Source organism: Euprymna scolopes, chromosome 18, assembly GCF_053919585.1.
Source record: "Euprymna scolopes isolate OS-2025 chromosome 18, ASM5391958v1, whole genome shotgun sequence".
In the NCBI taxonomy this organism is placed as follows: Eukaryota; Metazoa; Mollusca; class Cephalopoda; order Sepiida; family Sepiolidae; genus Euprymna; species Euprymna scolopes.
This window is the reverse complement of record NC_136499.1, coordinates 95870184-95887597: the sequence shown is the minus strand read 5'-3', so window position 1 is coordinate 95887597 and position 17414 is coordinate 95870184. Positions and strand designations below refer to the sequence as shown.

General features: G+C 32.1%; 1 protein-coding gene across 1 annotated transcript in view; it reads right to left on the bottom strand.

The window, feature by feature from the left end:
* Positions 1-1416: 1416 nt before the first annotated feature.
* LOC145297689 (maspardin-like) overlaps positions 1417-17414 on the bottom strand; it is a 59617-nt gene continuing 43619 nt past the window's right edge. Inside the window, exons 7-9 of the mRNA XM_080143887.1 lie at positions 16210-16317; positions 12097-12237; positions 1417-1991 (exon numbers count right to left, since the gene is read on the bottom strand). Of these exons, the coding sequence (XP_080000013.1) occupies positions 1743-1991; positions 12097-12237; positions 16210-16317 (498 nt within the window). The 3' untranslated portion in view covers positions 1417-1742. The remainder of the gene's footprint in view (positions 1992-12096; positions 12238-16209; positions 16318-17414) is intronic.

Below are 17414 nucleotides of genomic sequence, written 5' to 3'. Positions count from 1 at the left end.
AACAAAGTCAAAACATGAGAAATAGCTTCTTTTTTTTTTTTTTACCTAAATAGATTTGTTTTTTTATACGAAAGAATTTAGGTGGATTTTTTTAATTTCTAGAATTAAACAATGAATATCAGAAATTATCTGTTAAATTCAAATTCTGTATTTTTATGCAAAAGATATTAAAAAAATTAAATATATTGTTATTTGTTTGGTCCTTCATTTTTTTTTTTATTAAAATTAAAACAAACAAAACATTTTTTTCTATTCGCAATAAATAAAACGCAAAATTAGAATTATTTTTATAAATGTAAAAATTATGTATTTTTAAAAAAAATTCTTTTAGATCAGATTATTATAATTACTGAAAATTGTTCACATAAATTGTATTTCCTTTCTACTATAAACAAACTGAGAATATCAATTGTTTTTCATTTGGAATTTAACAAGTTTTTATAAATTCTTCCTCTTAAATTACATTTTATATAAACATCCTGATAAAAATAAAATCGAATCTAGTCCGATTAAATTGAGATATATATATTATAAATAAAAAATTTTCTCCAACTGTTTTTAGATTGTTAATTACCTCAGATTTCCTGTGGCATCTCCAATTATAAAAGAGTATCATGGAACAAGAATATGTGACGAGGTGAGCAAGTTTCAATTAGTTATATACCTGAGGAGTGTAGCGTCATCTCTGGTATCATTTTGAGTTGAGATTTACATTTTTCTTTTTGAATTTCAAAATTTTTTTGTTACATGGCATTTTTACTCTGGAAATTAAACCAGAAATGAAATCATGGTTAATCAGGTGTGTTATTACTTGAGATTTTTAAGCAAATTAAGTTAGAATAGTGGTGCATCATAATTGAGACTGCTCATGAGAGCAGTCATTACTTGGGGATTTTCCCCCCCACATGATTTGGTGATTTTAGTCATATTTAGGAAATTAAGTTATTTTGAAAAATCGGAAATGTATATAATTTTTTTTTTTTTTGATAATACACACCAAAATTTTTAAAACCTTGTTTTAGTATAATTTGGTTTATTATCTGATTATTAAAAACAGGAATGTTTTTAAAAACGAGGTACCAAAAAATTGTTAATTTTTGTTAGAATTGGAAATTAAGAAGGGGGACATTTCTTAGAATTTCCTAAGAGGATATGAAACCTCAATACACACAATGGCAATGGTCATTCTATATCAATTTTTTTTTGTTAGTAAATACAAATTTCAAATGAATTGGATTTTCTTTGTACTTACAGGTTACAAGGAAAATACATTAGTAACAGTTTACTTCAGCCATTTTCCTGGAATACTCAGAAAAAGAAATAGATATAAAAAAAAATATGAAAAAGAAATATAAATTGCGCCAAAATTGAAAATACAAAAATACAAACAAAAATTTGAACATAAAAAGAAAAAGATTTTTCTTTTTCTGTCTTTTCAGCAGTGAGTTCAGTTAATTTTCTTTACCCAACAGGAGGGCAATTTCTTTTTTCTTTTCTTTTTATATCAAATTTATTTTTTAGTTTGAAGAAAAAAAACAAAAAAACAAACAAAACAAACTTTGTTACAAGAAAAAAAAAAGTTTAAGAAAAGCAACATAACTTTCAGAAATATCAAATCTGGATAAAAATTGAACACATGCACATCATTAAACGTTAAAAAACAAAAAAAAAACCCTGAATAAAGAAATAAAATTGCTCGTTTGTTCTTTTTCTTTATTTTCTTTGGATTTCCTATTTCAAGGTCATGATTGTGTAACCGATTGGTTGAGCGCATCATTAGTAATGGCAGATGTTGAATTTGGGTCAGTGTTGTTGTTCACGGGAAGTTGTTCCTCATCTTTCAAATCATTTATTTTTGTGTTACTTTCTTTATTATCATCTTCATTTTCGTTATTCTTGTAATAAACTTTATTATCAATTGGAATTATGTTGGTCGGATCGGACTCTTCTTTTGCACTGTATTTCGTGCCTTCATATTTCTGTAAATGGACCTAAAAACAGAAGAGAAAGAAAGGATAGAACAAAATGAATAAAGAGAAAATATGAAAATTTTACATAAAAAAAATAAGTCATTCACAAGACTGTATACCTCATTTGACAATGCAAAGATATGCCAAAGTCATATCTGAATCTTACTTCTTTATATCGTATGAAGTATTCCAAAAGTTATGCAAAAATTAAGAACTCAAAAAATCTGAGCAAGCTTAAATTTGACACAGTGTTTACGGTTATCAAACATCAGATCAATTAGTAATACACATGGACAGAAAAAACGCTTTGGATAATCACAGATTTCAAGGTAGTTCTACTTAAATAGCCATATTTTTTTAAACCAAAGCACTTCAAGTCTTCAAATTACTACTGTTTTGTTCAGAAATGAATATACTTTCAAATGAATTAAAATATATAATGTACATTCATATTTATTAAGAGTTTTAAGCAAATAACGTGATAAAAATGTGAACATCATAAAATGGTGTTTTCGGTAAGGTTTTGTAATGACCCCCTCTGATTTCTAAACACTCGTACCGTGATTGTATGAAGAATTTCGTTATGAAATTTGGGAACCAATCAGAAGAGATGTTAATACTGTCAAGTGTCCAAAATATTTTTGACCATTTCTTTTTTTTTTTTTTTGTCGTGTTAAAAATAAGACTTTAATATAATGAGTATTGAACATTTTGAAAAAAAAAATTTCTTTGGACACCCACTAGTAAGTAAATCAATCTTTTTACTATCTTTATCAATTAAAAGTATTATTCTAGGTTGAATAGGATCGCGGTAATTGATAATTTAAAAGGACCTCCCCCCCCAAAAAAAAAACGTTTTTATTTTTCGAGTTTGAACAAATGTAGTATTAGCAGCAGCTGAGGTATTAGCACAGTGTAAACGTAAACACGCATTCTTTAATTTTTATTCAAGAACGAATTAAGAAAAACATGAAAATATAAATATAAATATTCTTATATGTTTAATTAGAGCTATTTTGTTATCAGAATAAAATTAGTTTAGAACTATTCGGTTTTCAGAATGTATAATAATTATATATTTGTTTCTTTGACAACTTTTTCGAATCTATGTGTATAGTAATACAAACCCTCAAATCAATATTCTTGAAATTTTAAAAGCAGTTAGAAAACACATGAAACTACAATTAGGAAGCTTTTTATTTTATTTTATTTTTTTTCTACTTATTAAGCGAAAGGTATTTTTACGACCTGCTCCAGCGTAGTATAAACGGTCTATGAAATAAACACCTTGAACCTCGAAAATAGAAATCAACAAATTTATGGAATTTGGTGCTTGTGCATTTATTGAACCATAGTATTTTCAAGTTAAATTAAAGTTTTACAATATTTTTTATTTCATTAATTTGTTAACTAAAAGTACAGAATAGTTACAAAACACCCTCCGCTCCCCATGTTAAGAATGGCTTTCGAAATAATAGCATTATTATTTCAGCACGGTTCAATAAGTGCACAAGTACCTGGAATTTTCTTTGAAATTTCGTAACGCAGCTTCTTATTAAATTAAAACTAAATATAACATTTGCTGACTTATTTACCTGTTGAATACACACACTATATAACTTTCTGTAAGATATTTATTTCAAATGGAAATGGCATTTTGCAGTTAAGACAACTAAACAAAAATGAAGTAACAGTTCATATTCCAATCCACAGAGGTACAAAAAAGTTGTCAAAAACAAATGTTATTAAAGACAAGATAAATATTTTTCTACCTTAACTGGGTACTTTTTTTTTATTTATTTTTTTTTTTTAATGTAAAATGTTTATTCGGTTCGAAAAACAAGTAGTGTTGAGCGAGCGCTACCGAAGAACAAGAAAAATGGACGCAATGTCTCTTTACATTTTTGAAGTCTCAAAGATTTAAAAATAAGAAATGAAACAAAATGGTGAATGAAACCGACCCAAAACATGTTACCATGACATTTTTTGGGTGGATTTCATTCACCATTTTGCTTTATTTCTTATTTTGAAGTGATTATGAAGACTTGAAAAACGTAAATAGAAATTGCGCCATATTTTCTTTTCGGGCAGAATAAATATTTTACATTAAATAAAACTTATCTTGCTTTGCATAACATTTGTTTTATATATATATATATATATATATGTGCGTGTGTGCATATGCATATATGTGTGTGTGCAAGTGCATATATATATGTGTGCTCACATACATGTGTGTGTGTGTATATGCATATGTATGCATATATGTGTGTGTATATATATGCATATGCACAGATATATGTGTACATATGCACATATATATGTGTGTGTGTATATACATATGTGGGTGTGCATATGTGTATGTGTGTGCATATGCATATATGTGATATATGTGTGCATATGCGTGTGTATGCACATATATATATATACACACACACACACGGTTTTTGACACTAGTTTACATATTTAATATTAATGTGATATTCCAAATTTAATCCATAACATTTTCAAAAGCCAATAATTATGAACCACTAACAGTAAATACGAGTGAATGCTCTCTTTGAAAAAAAGCTCTCTTAACCTCACCTCTAACCCCAGTTATGAGTGGCAAGTCTCTTCCTAAAACACTCTTTAACACTAAGTTAGAGTGGCAACCCCCCCCCCCCCCAACAAAATACCTCTGCAAGCATCTAAAACAAAAAATAGATCCATCCTGAAAGAAAACTGCACATGATTTATCTCCCATAAAAATTAACTGTCCTAAAATGCTAGAATGGCCTGGAAATGGTGAATTATTTTACATTAAATTTTTGTGAAATTAACCGCCCCCCCTCCCTCTAATATTGTTTTTGCTGTTTTTGTTTCTGTCAAGTCTTCAGTATGTCCACACATAATTTTCATTAGCCCTACAACTAATTCAAAGTCTGAATGGCAACCCTCCCCATATTCTCATTGCATAGAAACCCTCTTGAAGCCACACATAATCATCTTAAAAAAACAAAACAAAAAAGCATACAGGATTTATCTCCCATAGAAAAAAAAAAGTTACCTACCCTAAAACGCTAGAGTGAGTTGTAATGGGGAATTATTTTACATTAAATTCTAAAATAATTTATCTTTCATTAAGGGTCTTCATAGCATTTCATAGATAATTGCCTAGAAAGGTAGAATCACATTTTGGAGGGGGGGGGTCAGAAGTCGTTGGGTGGGGTTAAACAAAAGGTGTTAATCTACAATAATACCAAAGAAATATTGCAATATATTCATTTTTAAATGGTCCTATGTTTAGATTCAAGCTTTTTGTACATAAAGCACATTACAATTCAACTATGAGTTCTCCAACTTTTCCGTTTATGGATACATGACATTTTTAAGGAATTGCAGCATATTTATGCACATTTACTGCAGATTAGTTGGAAACCATGAACTTTTGGAGATTTTCAGTCGCATAGTCTGATTCCTTGTATAAAAATACACTTATATGGTAAATTTCATTACTTAGTCTTGTGTTTTAACAAAGATATGACATTTTTACTGAAAAATTAGTGTAAAAAATGTGACGAAACGCATATGGTCTTAAAGAGGGGAAAATATCCAAACGTGTGAGGCACAAAAATAGTCATAACTTCCTTAATTTTAATCAGATTTTTAAAATTTAAAAAGATTCTTTCTTAGCTCATCAAGCTCTTTCTATGCATACCAATATTGAAATATTTTTAGCTATTTCAATTTTTTCATGTGTATTGCTAGATCCATGCATTAAATTTGGAAAAATCCGACATTAAAATTTTGTCAAAATTCTCTCTAACCAAGTCAGAATCAAGGTCATAATATGCTAGACCAAATAGCAAGTGTAAAACTATAGATTTTTTTTCTTTTAATGGACCCAACACATTGTAGATTCTTATACAAGGAATAGAGGAAAGGAAACAAAAGCCTTTATATCTTATTTCCAACACATTTTTCTAAATATTTATAAGCTGTTCATTTCTCCTTCTCCAGCTGCGTGAAACTTCTCATCTCCCTGTGACATCATCCACGTATCTCAAACACATACTTTTTCAAACACTAGTCACACTCTGAACATCATTTCTCCAAACACCCAATGCTTTTCTCCAGATCCTTGCCATGCGCGTCTTTGTCACTGCCGTAACATCACATTGTGCAGCTGGCTTGGTCATTTGTATATGTTATATGCTGCTGCTGCTAACAGAAATCTCTATGATGAACAGAACTGAAGTTATCGCTGAAAGTGTGACTTTCACTATTTCCATTAACTTGATCTATGTAAGGATAGTCCAAAGTTATCTGGGCCTTACTTCTCCATTTTGTATGATGCCTGGACAAAGTTATATAGAAAAAAAACAACAACAAAAAAAAAAAACAACAAAAATACCGTTGATAACTTAAAAATATTTCTATGATTAAATTAAAATTGATCAAATTTTGAAAAACCGGAAGTTGAAATTAATACGAGGGGTGTGCAATAAGTAATGCCCCTGACCCACTTCCAGTTGTCTGATCTAGCTGAAATTTTGCATGTGCAATAATTTATATATCTACAGGTTATGTGATAATTACAGCTCTGAACTAATTGTGGTTTCTATTTTACAGGTGTTTGAACTGAGTCAGGTGTGAAATGGAGCCTGTTGAATGTCGAGCAGTGATCCGGTTTTTGTATTTGAAAGGATGCACACCACAGGAGACTTTTGATGAAATGAAAGAAACTTATGGTGATAATGCCCCATCATATGACCTTGTAAAACGCTGGCATCGTGAATTAAAACATGGCCGGAAGTCTGTGGGAACAGCTCCCAGACCTGCCCCCCCCTCCCCTTCTGCCATTGATGAGGCATCTGTTTGTCAAGTTCAGGCTGCCATTTTGGAAGATCGGTGCATTACTATTCGCCAAATAGCCCAAGATGTCAAGATTAGTACAGGGTCTGTGGAAACTATTATTCATGACGATTTGCATATGCATAAGGTGTCTGCCAGATGGATTCCCAGGTTGCTTATACCATCCCAGAAGCGAGAATGCGTCGAGTGCTCGAGGGTGAATTTGGAGATGTGCCAAGAAGATGAGTCAAAGTTTTTCAAAAGACTGATTACACAGGATGAAACCTGGGTCCATCACTATGATCCAGAGACCAAAGCCCAGTAAATGCAATGGAAGCACTTGGATTCACCACCTCCAAAGAAGGCAAAGGTGCAGCCCTCTACCGGCAAGGTCATGCTCACAGTCTTCTGGGAGCAGGACAGAGTAGTGATGACAGATTTCCTGGCAAAGGGTACCACAATTACAGGAGCCTATTATGCTCCACTTTTGAGGAAATTAAGGGAAGTTATCAAAATCAAGAGGCGGGGCAAGATCAGCAAAGGTATCTTCCTCCTGCAGGACAACGCTCTAGTCCACAACTCGTATCAGATCAGAAGCATGGGCATGTGGTTATGAAATCATCCCCAATCCTCCCTACTCTCCTGACCTTGCACCCTCTGACTTTCACCTATTCCAAGCCATGAAGTTGTTTTTGAAAGGAAAGCGTTTCTCAGATGATGCAGCCTTGATTTCTGAAGTCACATCGTGGTTGGAGGACCAACCTGGGGTGTTCTACAAAAACGGTCTTCATGTTACATGATAAAGGGCTGGCCCTTTTTCATGTAAGTAAAAAAATAGGGAATTAGTTAAATGTAAATATGAAATAGGATAGTCAAAGATTCGAACTTGCGTAGCTAGATTTGGAATTGAAAATTCCAATCATAAGTTAAAATAAATACAGAATGTTATTGAAATAAGGAATGTGGAATCGCATTTGTTTAGCTTACACAAAATAGTTAGATATCTGTTTATTGGAAAAGGAATGTAATGATGAAATTTGTTCTGTTATAAAAATGAAAATTAAAATAAGGAATTTAATCGTCAATTGAAATTGTAAACATATTACTCGAAAAATAGGTTACTGAACTTGTTGGGTCATGTCAGTGTAATGCATGTAATCCAACGTGCTTTATGAGCACATGTTTAATCATGCGATGACGTGGCAAGTTCTCAATATAGGTAGAGTTTTAGATGCAGTCTGGGAGAAGAGAAGAGTCGGGGAGAGGAAGCCGAGAGAGAGAGAGAGAGGTCAGAGACGGCTGCTGACGTCAAATCTTGGAAGCGAAAGGTTAGAGAAGAAAAAGCCATGTAAAGAAACTTTGAATTCCTCAAGCGAATTCATTGACCGGTCATGAAATAAAGGATGTCATCATCTTTGTATCTGCGTCTTTGTGTTGTTATTCAACAGAAAAGGTATTGTCCGTTTATATTATAAGAACCTTGTGAAAATCATCATCTCAAAAATAGTTAAGAAATATATGTATCAATATTTATAGAAACACTCCCGTTCATACAGAACTGTCAAACATATAAATGTCAAACGCACAAACTCTCGGTCTATCTATCTATATATCAAATCTCCTCTCATTGTGCATTACAAGCTGTCGGCTACTTTTATTAACATGTACCATAAACAGGAACATCTTAAGACACATGAACACTCCTAAGACTTTCTCTAGATAAAGCACTAAGACTCTTCCTAAAACGAACAACAACAATACAGAATATACGTCATCTTAATACCACCAGTATATAATATATACGCATATTTGGTACATCATCAATAATACCACCCACAATGTAACATTCAGAGCTGCATCAAACGATGGGAGAAATGCATAACTGAGTGGTTCCTATGTAGAGAAAGACTAATAACTGTGCCAAGTTTCGTTGCTCTACTGCTATGGGAAGTGGGTCAGGGGCATTACTTATTGCACGCCCCTCGCATAAGATATGAGACATCATTGGTTACAATATTATCCATGTAGTAAATTTATGATAAACAGAACTGAAGTTCTCAACAAACATGTAACTTCACTCCTTTTCCATGACCTTGAATCTTTGAGCTAGATACCTCCAGAATTACATTAGTTTCAAGTTAGACCATGCATATCATTTTGACCTTGCGACAATTAGTCAAGCAATATAGATGCTAGACTGTACACAAACTCAATCAAAAAGATAACCTTCTTGGCTGAATAAACTATAGATATCTTTAAGGGGTGTTCATAGTGATGATGATGCTAGTATAAATGGAAATGAGACAGACCAATTGACAGGACTTATAGAAGGTATCGCAAACCAACCAAATTTAGAGGATGAAAGTTGGTACATAGTGAAATTCCCCTTCAACTGGTTTTCATGTTATTTGATATACTAAGGAGACCTGTGGAAGTTCTATTATGTTTTCAATATCAACTACATACGGTTTCAGTATCAACTACATACGGTTCTGAATTTTTGAGATGACGATTGATAATTTAGATTTTTTTTACTGTTCTCATTTGGCGCAATATTCTCACATTTCGATTGATGTAACCCTTTTGAAGTGTATCTTGTCAAACTTAGGAATAACTCTTAGTTTACCAAGTAAAATTCAGTTCTAGGTGACACTCTTGAGATTAAAGATTTAATTCTCAGTATGAGCAATACTAAAAAGACAATTGCGAATTATTTAAGATTTCTACCTGGTCATGGCTGACGAAATGAGAGCATGCAACCTCTGTAAATTAAAAAGGGTTCTGTTAAAAATTCCATAAAGATTCCTGAGTTTGACAAGATACACCTGAAAAAGATTGGGGATCACATTAGTAAAACATTGTGAGATTAACACTCAAAATAAGAACAGTAACCTGAATAACTAAAATCAATTATACAATTTACTGTTAATAATAATATTCATTAAATATCTGCCATGGTGTGCCACGATAGGTCGTGAACACAAGGAGAGTTATTGCGTTTGTTGTGGGAACGTTTCTAGAACTTATGTCCTGGCATAGCAACCAGCTCCCCAGGGGAATAAACGATAAGGGTTGACTATGTCTGCTACATCTGATGATAGGTCTTGTCACCAGTCTTTTTGGTTAGCGTCATTACGGGCAGCATGTTTATTGTTGTTAATGGCAAAGCTTTATTGGCATTGTTGATGGGGACTGTTTGCCGAAATTTAACGCTTGTACAAAACAGTGAACAAAGACATTTTTCTTCTAAATATAAAATTTTATTTAACATTTAAGGAGCATTTTAAATTCAAGATCCATTCTCGACCTATCACTGTCTGCAATCACAGCCCGAACTGCTATATATCTTTAATGTTGTTTGCAGTGAAATTCTTCAATAAATTTCTTCTCTCTTTACAAGAGAGAAAGAAAGTGCTAAAAGCAGAGAGAGAGAGACATGCATACATTTTAAAAACAGACAGTAAAATATTGTCATTGTTTAAACAATTATTCTGATGTGAACAAGCAAGTTTAAATACCAGGTGCACAGTGGCAAACATCATATTCCAATATGCATGTAAATTGATCAAGTAGTTTTATTTTTTATAAAAATTATTTTTAAGCAATTGAGAATTTGGAAGTATTACAATGTAATATCTAAATAAGTATGAATTGAGTTATCTTGTTTCTTGAAATTTTTTCAAAATTGCAGGCAAGATGGTTACTACTTTTCCACTGTGCACCCGGTTGCATATATAATTTAGTTCGGCAGTCGTCGCCTGTTAATCTAGGCCCAGTTAATATGTGCTGATATTTCAAAATACCTGCATCAACCTATCTCTGTATCTCAGGACAGGACAAGTCTTGTACAAGGTTTATTAATGTGGAAAGCCCCAGCTCTCCAAAAGGAGCTTATTGTGTCACAACAGTTAATATTAAGAAAAAAATAACCAATATTTTTCTTCCTGTAAAAATAATTGTCATCCTTTAAATGTCTTTTTTTTTTTTTTTCAAATTGTTGCAATTCTTTTTAAAACAATATCTTATAAAAATCGTTAGTTAAATATTTTTCAAATCAATCACTTTTTCAAATGTGTTCATTTAAAATTCTGCTTTAGTAGTTGGGATAGTAAAATTTGGTTTTAGCACAATTCATTTTTAAATTGTAAAGTCATCCAAGGATGGAATACTGTTGCCATATCTGGGCAGGAGCTGCTAAAAACAGCCTATCCTGCCTTGACAGAGTACAAAATAGACTTCGTGGCTTAGTGGGGGATGCCCTTTTCTCTACCCTGCAACCTCTCTCCCACAGAAGAGACGTTGCGAGCCTATCCTTGTTTTATCGTTATTTCCATGGCAGGTGCTCGTCTGAACTCCAATCTCTGGTCCCCCTCGCCAATCTTTCACGAAAAACACCCGTCTAGCTGAATCCACTGTGAAAAATTTCCCCCACTCTATATCTGTGCCTAAATCAAAACACGGATTCCATGAACAAAGCTTCTTTCTTAGAACTGCACGCCTGTGGAACTCTGTTCCATCTGCCTGCTTCCCTCCGGACTACAACTTGGATGTCTTCAAGTCCATTGTTAAATTCCTAATGAACCGCCCTCTTAATTAAACACTTCATCCATCTCCACACTAACGTAATGTACTTGCAATAACCCTTATCCCTGAGTGGCTTCCGGGCCTTGATAAGTGGTGATCACTGTGTAAAAAAAAAAAAAAAAAAAAAAATCTTTTACCTCTGGAACTTTAGATTAATTATATCTACAAAATGTTCTTCAGTACCAAGGATTCAGTAGAAAACAGTAAATTTTTAAATAAGAAAAATCTAATTTATGAGTAAGTAGCAACTGTCTTGTCTGCAATTTTGAAAAAAATTCAAGAAATAAAAGATAACTTGATTCATACTTACTTAGATATTACATTGTAATACTTTTTAATTGTCAATTGCTTAAAAATAATTTTCTTTATAAAAAAATAAAACTACTTGATCAATTTACATGCATTTTGGAATATGATATTTTCATTTCATCAAATACATCATATGTATGTACATCATACAGATTTTTCTTTATTTTTGTTTTTAATATAGGAGGAATTCTGAGCAAGAACCTTTTTATATTCCAATATTTAATATTAATAAGTCTTGACCTACACTACACGTTCAAATTTGCATGCAATTAATAAGAAGCTACATTATTGACAATTTAACTAATATATATATATATATACACACACACACACACACACACACACACACACACACACACACACACACATACTAAGAGATGCTTTTGTCTGTGCTCACCTGTATAAATACATTGACTTCTAAACTTCGACTGAGGTAAGGGAAATTTCCTCCAGATTTGAGGTGTGCTCTTTTTGCATTAGGATAGCATTTATACATTTCATCTTTGACCATTTGGGACAGAGCACACTCATCAAACACCTACAAAATGAAAAAGAAACATTTAATAGTAATTAAAGGAAAAAATTTATTTTGCTAACTTAAAATCTTCTACCCAGTTTATGGTTGATGAAATAAAAGCATGCTAACCCTGTAATTTTAAAATTAATTTTAATAAGTAATACTGCATTATTTCTTTGTGAAATTGTGATCTTGGCAGGACAAAATATATTTCAAATTTTAAAGTGTCATGTAGTAGTTAATTTTTTATTTTCATAACTAACAGGTTAAAATAATAGATTTGCTTATGAAGAAACCAATGTATTATGGTTAATTCAGCTTTTTTTTTTTTAATTAAAAAACAATCTTTTGAAAGACATTTACTTTAAGCAAAAAAAAATAAATAAATAAAAAATAAAGTCTGATTAAAAATAATTAAAAGAGGAAGAGAGAGAAGTGGTCAAACAGAGATGAGAGCAATTTCTGGGATACTTACCAGATTTAAAGAAAAAAGATGCAATTATTATTGTTAAACTGTGTCAATCACTTTATTGCAGATTAGTAAAATATCAATATTTCACTAAATATATATCACACAAAAACGAAAATTGTATCATCAAATGACGATTTCATGGTTATTTCCCAAAATTTTATTCAAATCCATGCGATATTCACAAAGTTATGGCATTTTATTTATCAAGTAATTTATACTGTCCATCACTTTATTGCAGGTCTTTTAAAATGCCAAAAAAGGGGGCAATTAACAGTTATCAAAAAGGAAAGGATTGTTGCTGGACTCACAGGATTGATCAAAGATTTAGCTATGGAGCTGGAACGGAATCTAAGAACTTTGGCTTCATTTATGAACAACCCCAACACCAACTCCAGAAAGGATAAAGGCGCCAGGAGAAACCTTTCACATCATCGTATTCGGAAAATTTGTAGGAAAGTCAACCGAAACCCAAACAGCACTAGTGCTTCCATTTTTGCAAGAGCTGGAATCGCTTCAAGATCCAAACAGACCTGATGTAATATGTTGAATGAGATGGCAAAGAAAATCAAAACTATTCCAAGGCTTCCATTGAGCAAACAGCATAGGGAAAAACGAAAGGCTTGGGCAGAGAATTACATGAAAATGGATTTCTAACGTGTCCTATTTACAGATGAGACCCGTGCTACTTGTGATGGTTCGGATGGATGGGCCAAAGTTTGGAACTCAAACGGAACTCCAACCCCTTACAGAGTTCATCGCCAATGAGGAGGTGGAATCAGGTTTTGGGCAGGAATTATTAGGGATAAGTTGGTTGGACCATTCAGAGTTCCAGAGGGTGTAAAAACTTACCAGCAATGCTTACACGACCTTTTTGGATAAACATTTTTCACTATGGTTAGATGACCACGTCGCTTTCAGATGATTTTTATGCATGATAATGCACCATCCCATTCTGTTAGGGCGACTGCAGCCTTCCTTGAATCTATGGGCTTCTTTGAAAAAAACATGAACTCACCATCATGCTCTCCAGACCATAACCCCATTGAATATCTCTGGTCAATATTAAAAAGAGGAGTTTATGAGGGAGGAGAGTAATTTACTTCAAAAGATGCCTTGTGGAGAACATAGTTGATATTGCTAGAGCCATAACTCCTTTTTGAGATCAAACAATTGACTTCCTCATGGGACAAAAGGTTGTTTTAAGTTATTTAAAAAATGGTGGATATGTCGATAAATTAATTTATTTGAGGCTTAGCACCTAGGATGTGCTTTTTCTCATTCTTTGACAGAAAAATATAAAAAATAAAGTTTGCATGATAAGACATTGTATTTTTGCTCTAAAACATTTTAAGACACCTGCAATAAAGCAATCACAATGGAAATTCCACGATAAAGAATAAAATGCCATAACTTTGTGAATATCGCATGAATTTGAATAAGATTTTTGGAAATAATTAACCTTAAAGTTGTTTGATGATATAATTTTCATTTTGTGACATATTTAGTGAAATATTGATATTTTATTAGTCTGCAATAAAGCGATTGACACAGTTTATATTATATTAGCATGCTGCCTGGTTGTAAAACATTTAAATATGATATCTTGATTTATGTAGATTTTCATCTTACAAAATTCATACAGATTTTCAATGTCTTTTCAAGGCCTTCTCCACACAAGATTCAAGTTTTCAAAACAAAATTTGATATATAAAATAATGATATAATAAACCAAAAACTAATAGTATTTTCATTAATATTTAAAAAAAATAATAGTATCTATTTCGATTTTCACTTTGACTACTTTTGAAAAAATTTATGGAAACATCAGATAGTTTTGTAACTCTTGTATCAACAATACCGGGAATACAATTACAGAAGAATGTATTGATTTTATTTTTACTATGCCAACACAAATTTTATTGAACATAAAGAAAACAATTTTCAAACCAATTTCAAAGTAATAGAAATAAGGTCATTTTCAAGACAAAGCTCAAAATTCAAAGCCTTTTCAAACCTGTGTGAACCCTGGTTTATTAGAGTCAATTCTCTATCGATTATTATATCATACCCAATATATAATAGTGATTTCAAGAATTAAAAAAAAATATTTAGGTGGCATCAGCTAAAATCAAACTCAAAACATAGCTTCCCAGTCTTAGGTGTTAGCCTGTTTGAGCTATCATCTGATGGATAAGAAAACATTCAAATTTAACCGACTTTAACATAAATATATTTGTGCATGCACACAAAAGCACTGCGAAGTCGCATTTTTTTTACAGGCTAAAGACCTTGAATTTGTTCCACACTTATAAGTTTATAAGTTTGCAGACCCAAATTTGACAGAAAAGTTTAGTAGAGACCATGCCTTACAGACAATGTCATATATATATATATATATATATACACACACACACTGATACTTTAAAATTTAAAGCTAACTTGATCTTATAAAAAAAAAAAAAAGAAATAAAAGATAACTCCAGAATATGTATAACTGAACTATAGACAGATTCCATAGGCATCTCTTTATTCCTTTTTAAAAGGATCCAGCTCTGAATGTATCCTTTTGTCATTATTTAGACAACCAAAATAGAGTTAAGGGGACTTTTTAAACATGAATCAAGACATAGTTACTGGAATCTAACTTTTTACTGTTTATTAACATTAAAAATACAGACTTTCTGCTGCTCATTTTCATTTCATATTTTGTTGAATAAGGTGACAGGAGTAGCCAAAAATTTTAATCAGAATAAAAGAAAGAAAAATGTCCAAACATATTGGACAGATTTAATAGATGAAATAATAGGTTACAGCTATCTATAATTAACTTTATTTCCTACAGGAATACGAGTGGCCAATAACAAACAAAAAAAAAAAAAACTGAAATTGAAATGAATTTCCCAAACAGAGAAACGAACCTTCTTTCTAAATTTTCCAACAAGCGGAAGATTCCCAATTTTTAAACCTGTCTCCACCCCAAGATGTGAAATTAAATGTAAAATGATTCACAATTTCCAGTCTATTCCAGCTTTCTATGGCAATTAATCACTGCCCCAACATCCAATTTTTGCTATGGGAGATAATTAAAAAATTTTTTTTAATTATTTTGTGAATAAGAGGCATGCTTAAAAATTAAAAGAAAATAAAGTGGACTTAAGTTTTTTTCTAAATTACAAAACAGTGAAATTCTACTAAACAGGAAACTCATCCCTGTATTTATTTCTTATATTTTTAAGCAGAAAAAAATCAGTAATTATATATATATAAGTTTGATTGAAGCATTGTTTAGCGTGTATATAAAGGTAATTTATAGAAGGCAACACAATACAGAGTAATAATGGTTAAGCATGAACTGTAAAACTCATTTTATTGTTATTTCCGTTTTACAGTTTCTATCTTTCCATTCCACCGTTATACGTCTTAATTTGCCTTAATTTGTGTCTATCCATTACACCTCTGCATTGTATTGCCTTGCATAAATTTTCTAAAAACAAAAGTAATTCAATGTAAATGTTACTTACATCCATAATGGTAATGTCGACTGAATGGAGTTTTTGAGGCTCCACGTAGCTGCTCATACAGTTGAGAGTGAGACGAGAAGCTAACACTTTCTGGGAAAGGCCATCCAGCTGAAATATGGGTGGGTGAGAGGATAGAATGAAGAAAATATCAAAAAGATTATACAAATAACCGATGGACATACAGATAAAAAAAATTAAATTATAATATAGATTTATTTGGGTTTTGTTTTTCACTTTAAAACTTAAAAAAGTGCACAAACATCGGCATGAAGCATCCTTGGCATACTAGACATGTTATTCTGTAGGAAAGGAGTTAACATTTTAATTACTGTTATTACTGCAGATAAACAGTTTAAAATTTAAATTCATTGAGGAAAATTCTATCAAATTTTGCATGAAGCATCTTTGACATGACAGATGTGTCAGAGGAGGGGAAAATGATACAAATATTATGACTGTTGACCTGGATGTGACAAGTTTGAATCCTGTCAGTTATAATATAGTACACTTAGGGATGTTTACAACCCCCGCATGGTCTCTCATACCAACAACAGAATTAAGCAGGTCAAAGATGTACTATGTTGATTTATTTATCTCTCCCACAGTGGAAAACATGTGGTGCAGGATTGGAAAGTAGAGATTAAGCCGACCCCAAGACGTTGAGCACTGGCTTACAAAAAAAAAAAAAACCTATCAGCATTCCATGGTAGGGGTGTCTTAGGTAATTAGCAATAAACCCCTTCTCAAAGCACAAGAAGGTAAAGCCTGGGAAAGTTGACCTAGAATTTTACAGAAACATGATAGAGCTGGTCAGAAGATGCAAGGTGACCCAACGTTGCCCGGGATTGAATGATGATCAACGAATGTTTCATACTCCCATTTTTTTTTTGTCATCGAAATTGGTGAAATCACCCATTTTTCAATCAAATCGATTGATTGCCTGCTCTAGTTGGGGACCCAGTGTGGTGCACCAGGAAGAAGTTTCACATGCCTTCCCATAGTGACAGTCCACAATACATCATAGTCTACATTGCACTGTAAAGAACCTGTTTTTATTAAAAATTTTTACATTTAAGGGCTTGCATCAAAGTTTAAAATGAAAACGTCAAGCATCAGGCTCCAATTGTGCTCTAAACAGAAACATTTTGAACGCACTTCCGTTATCTACAAAGACCTACCGTTGATTTTATGTTGGGTCTTTTGGC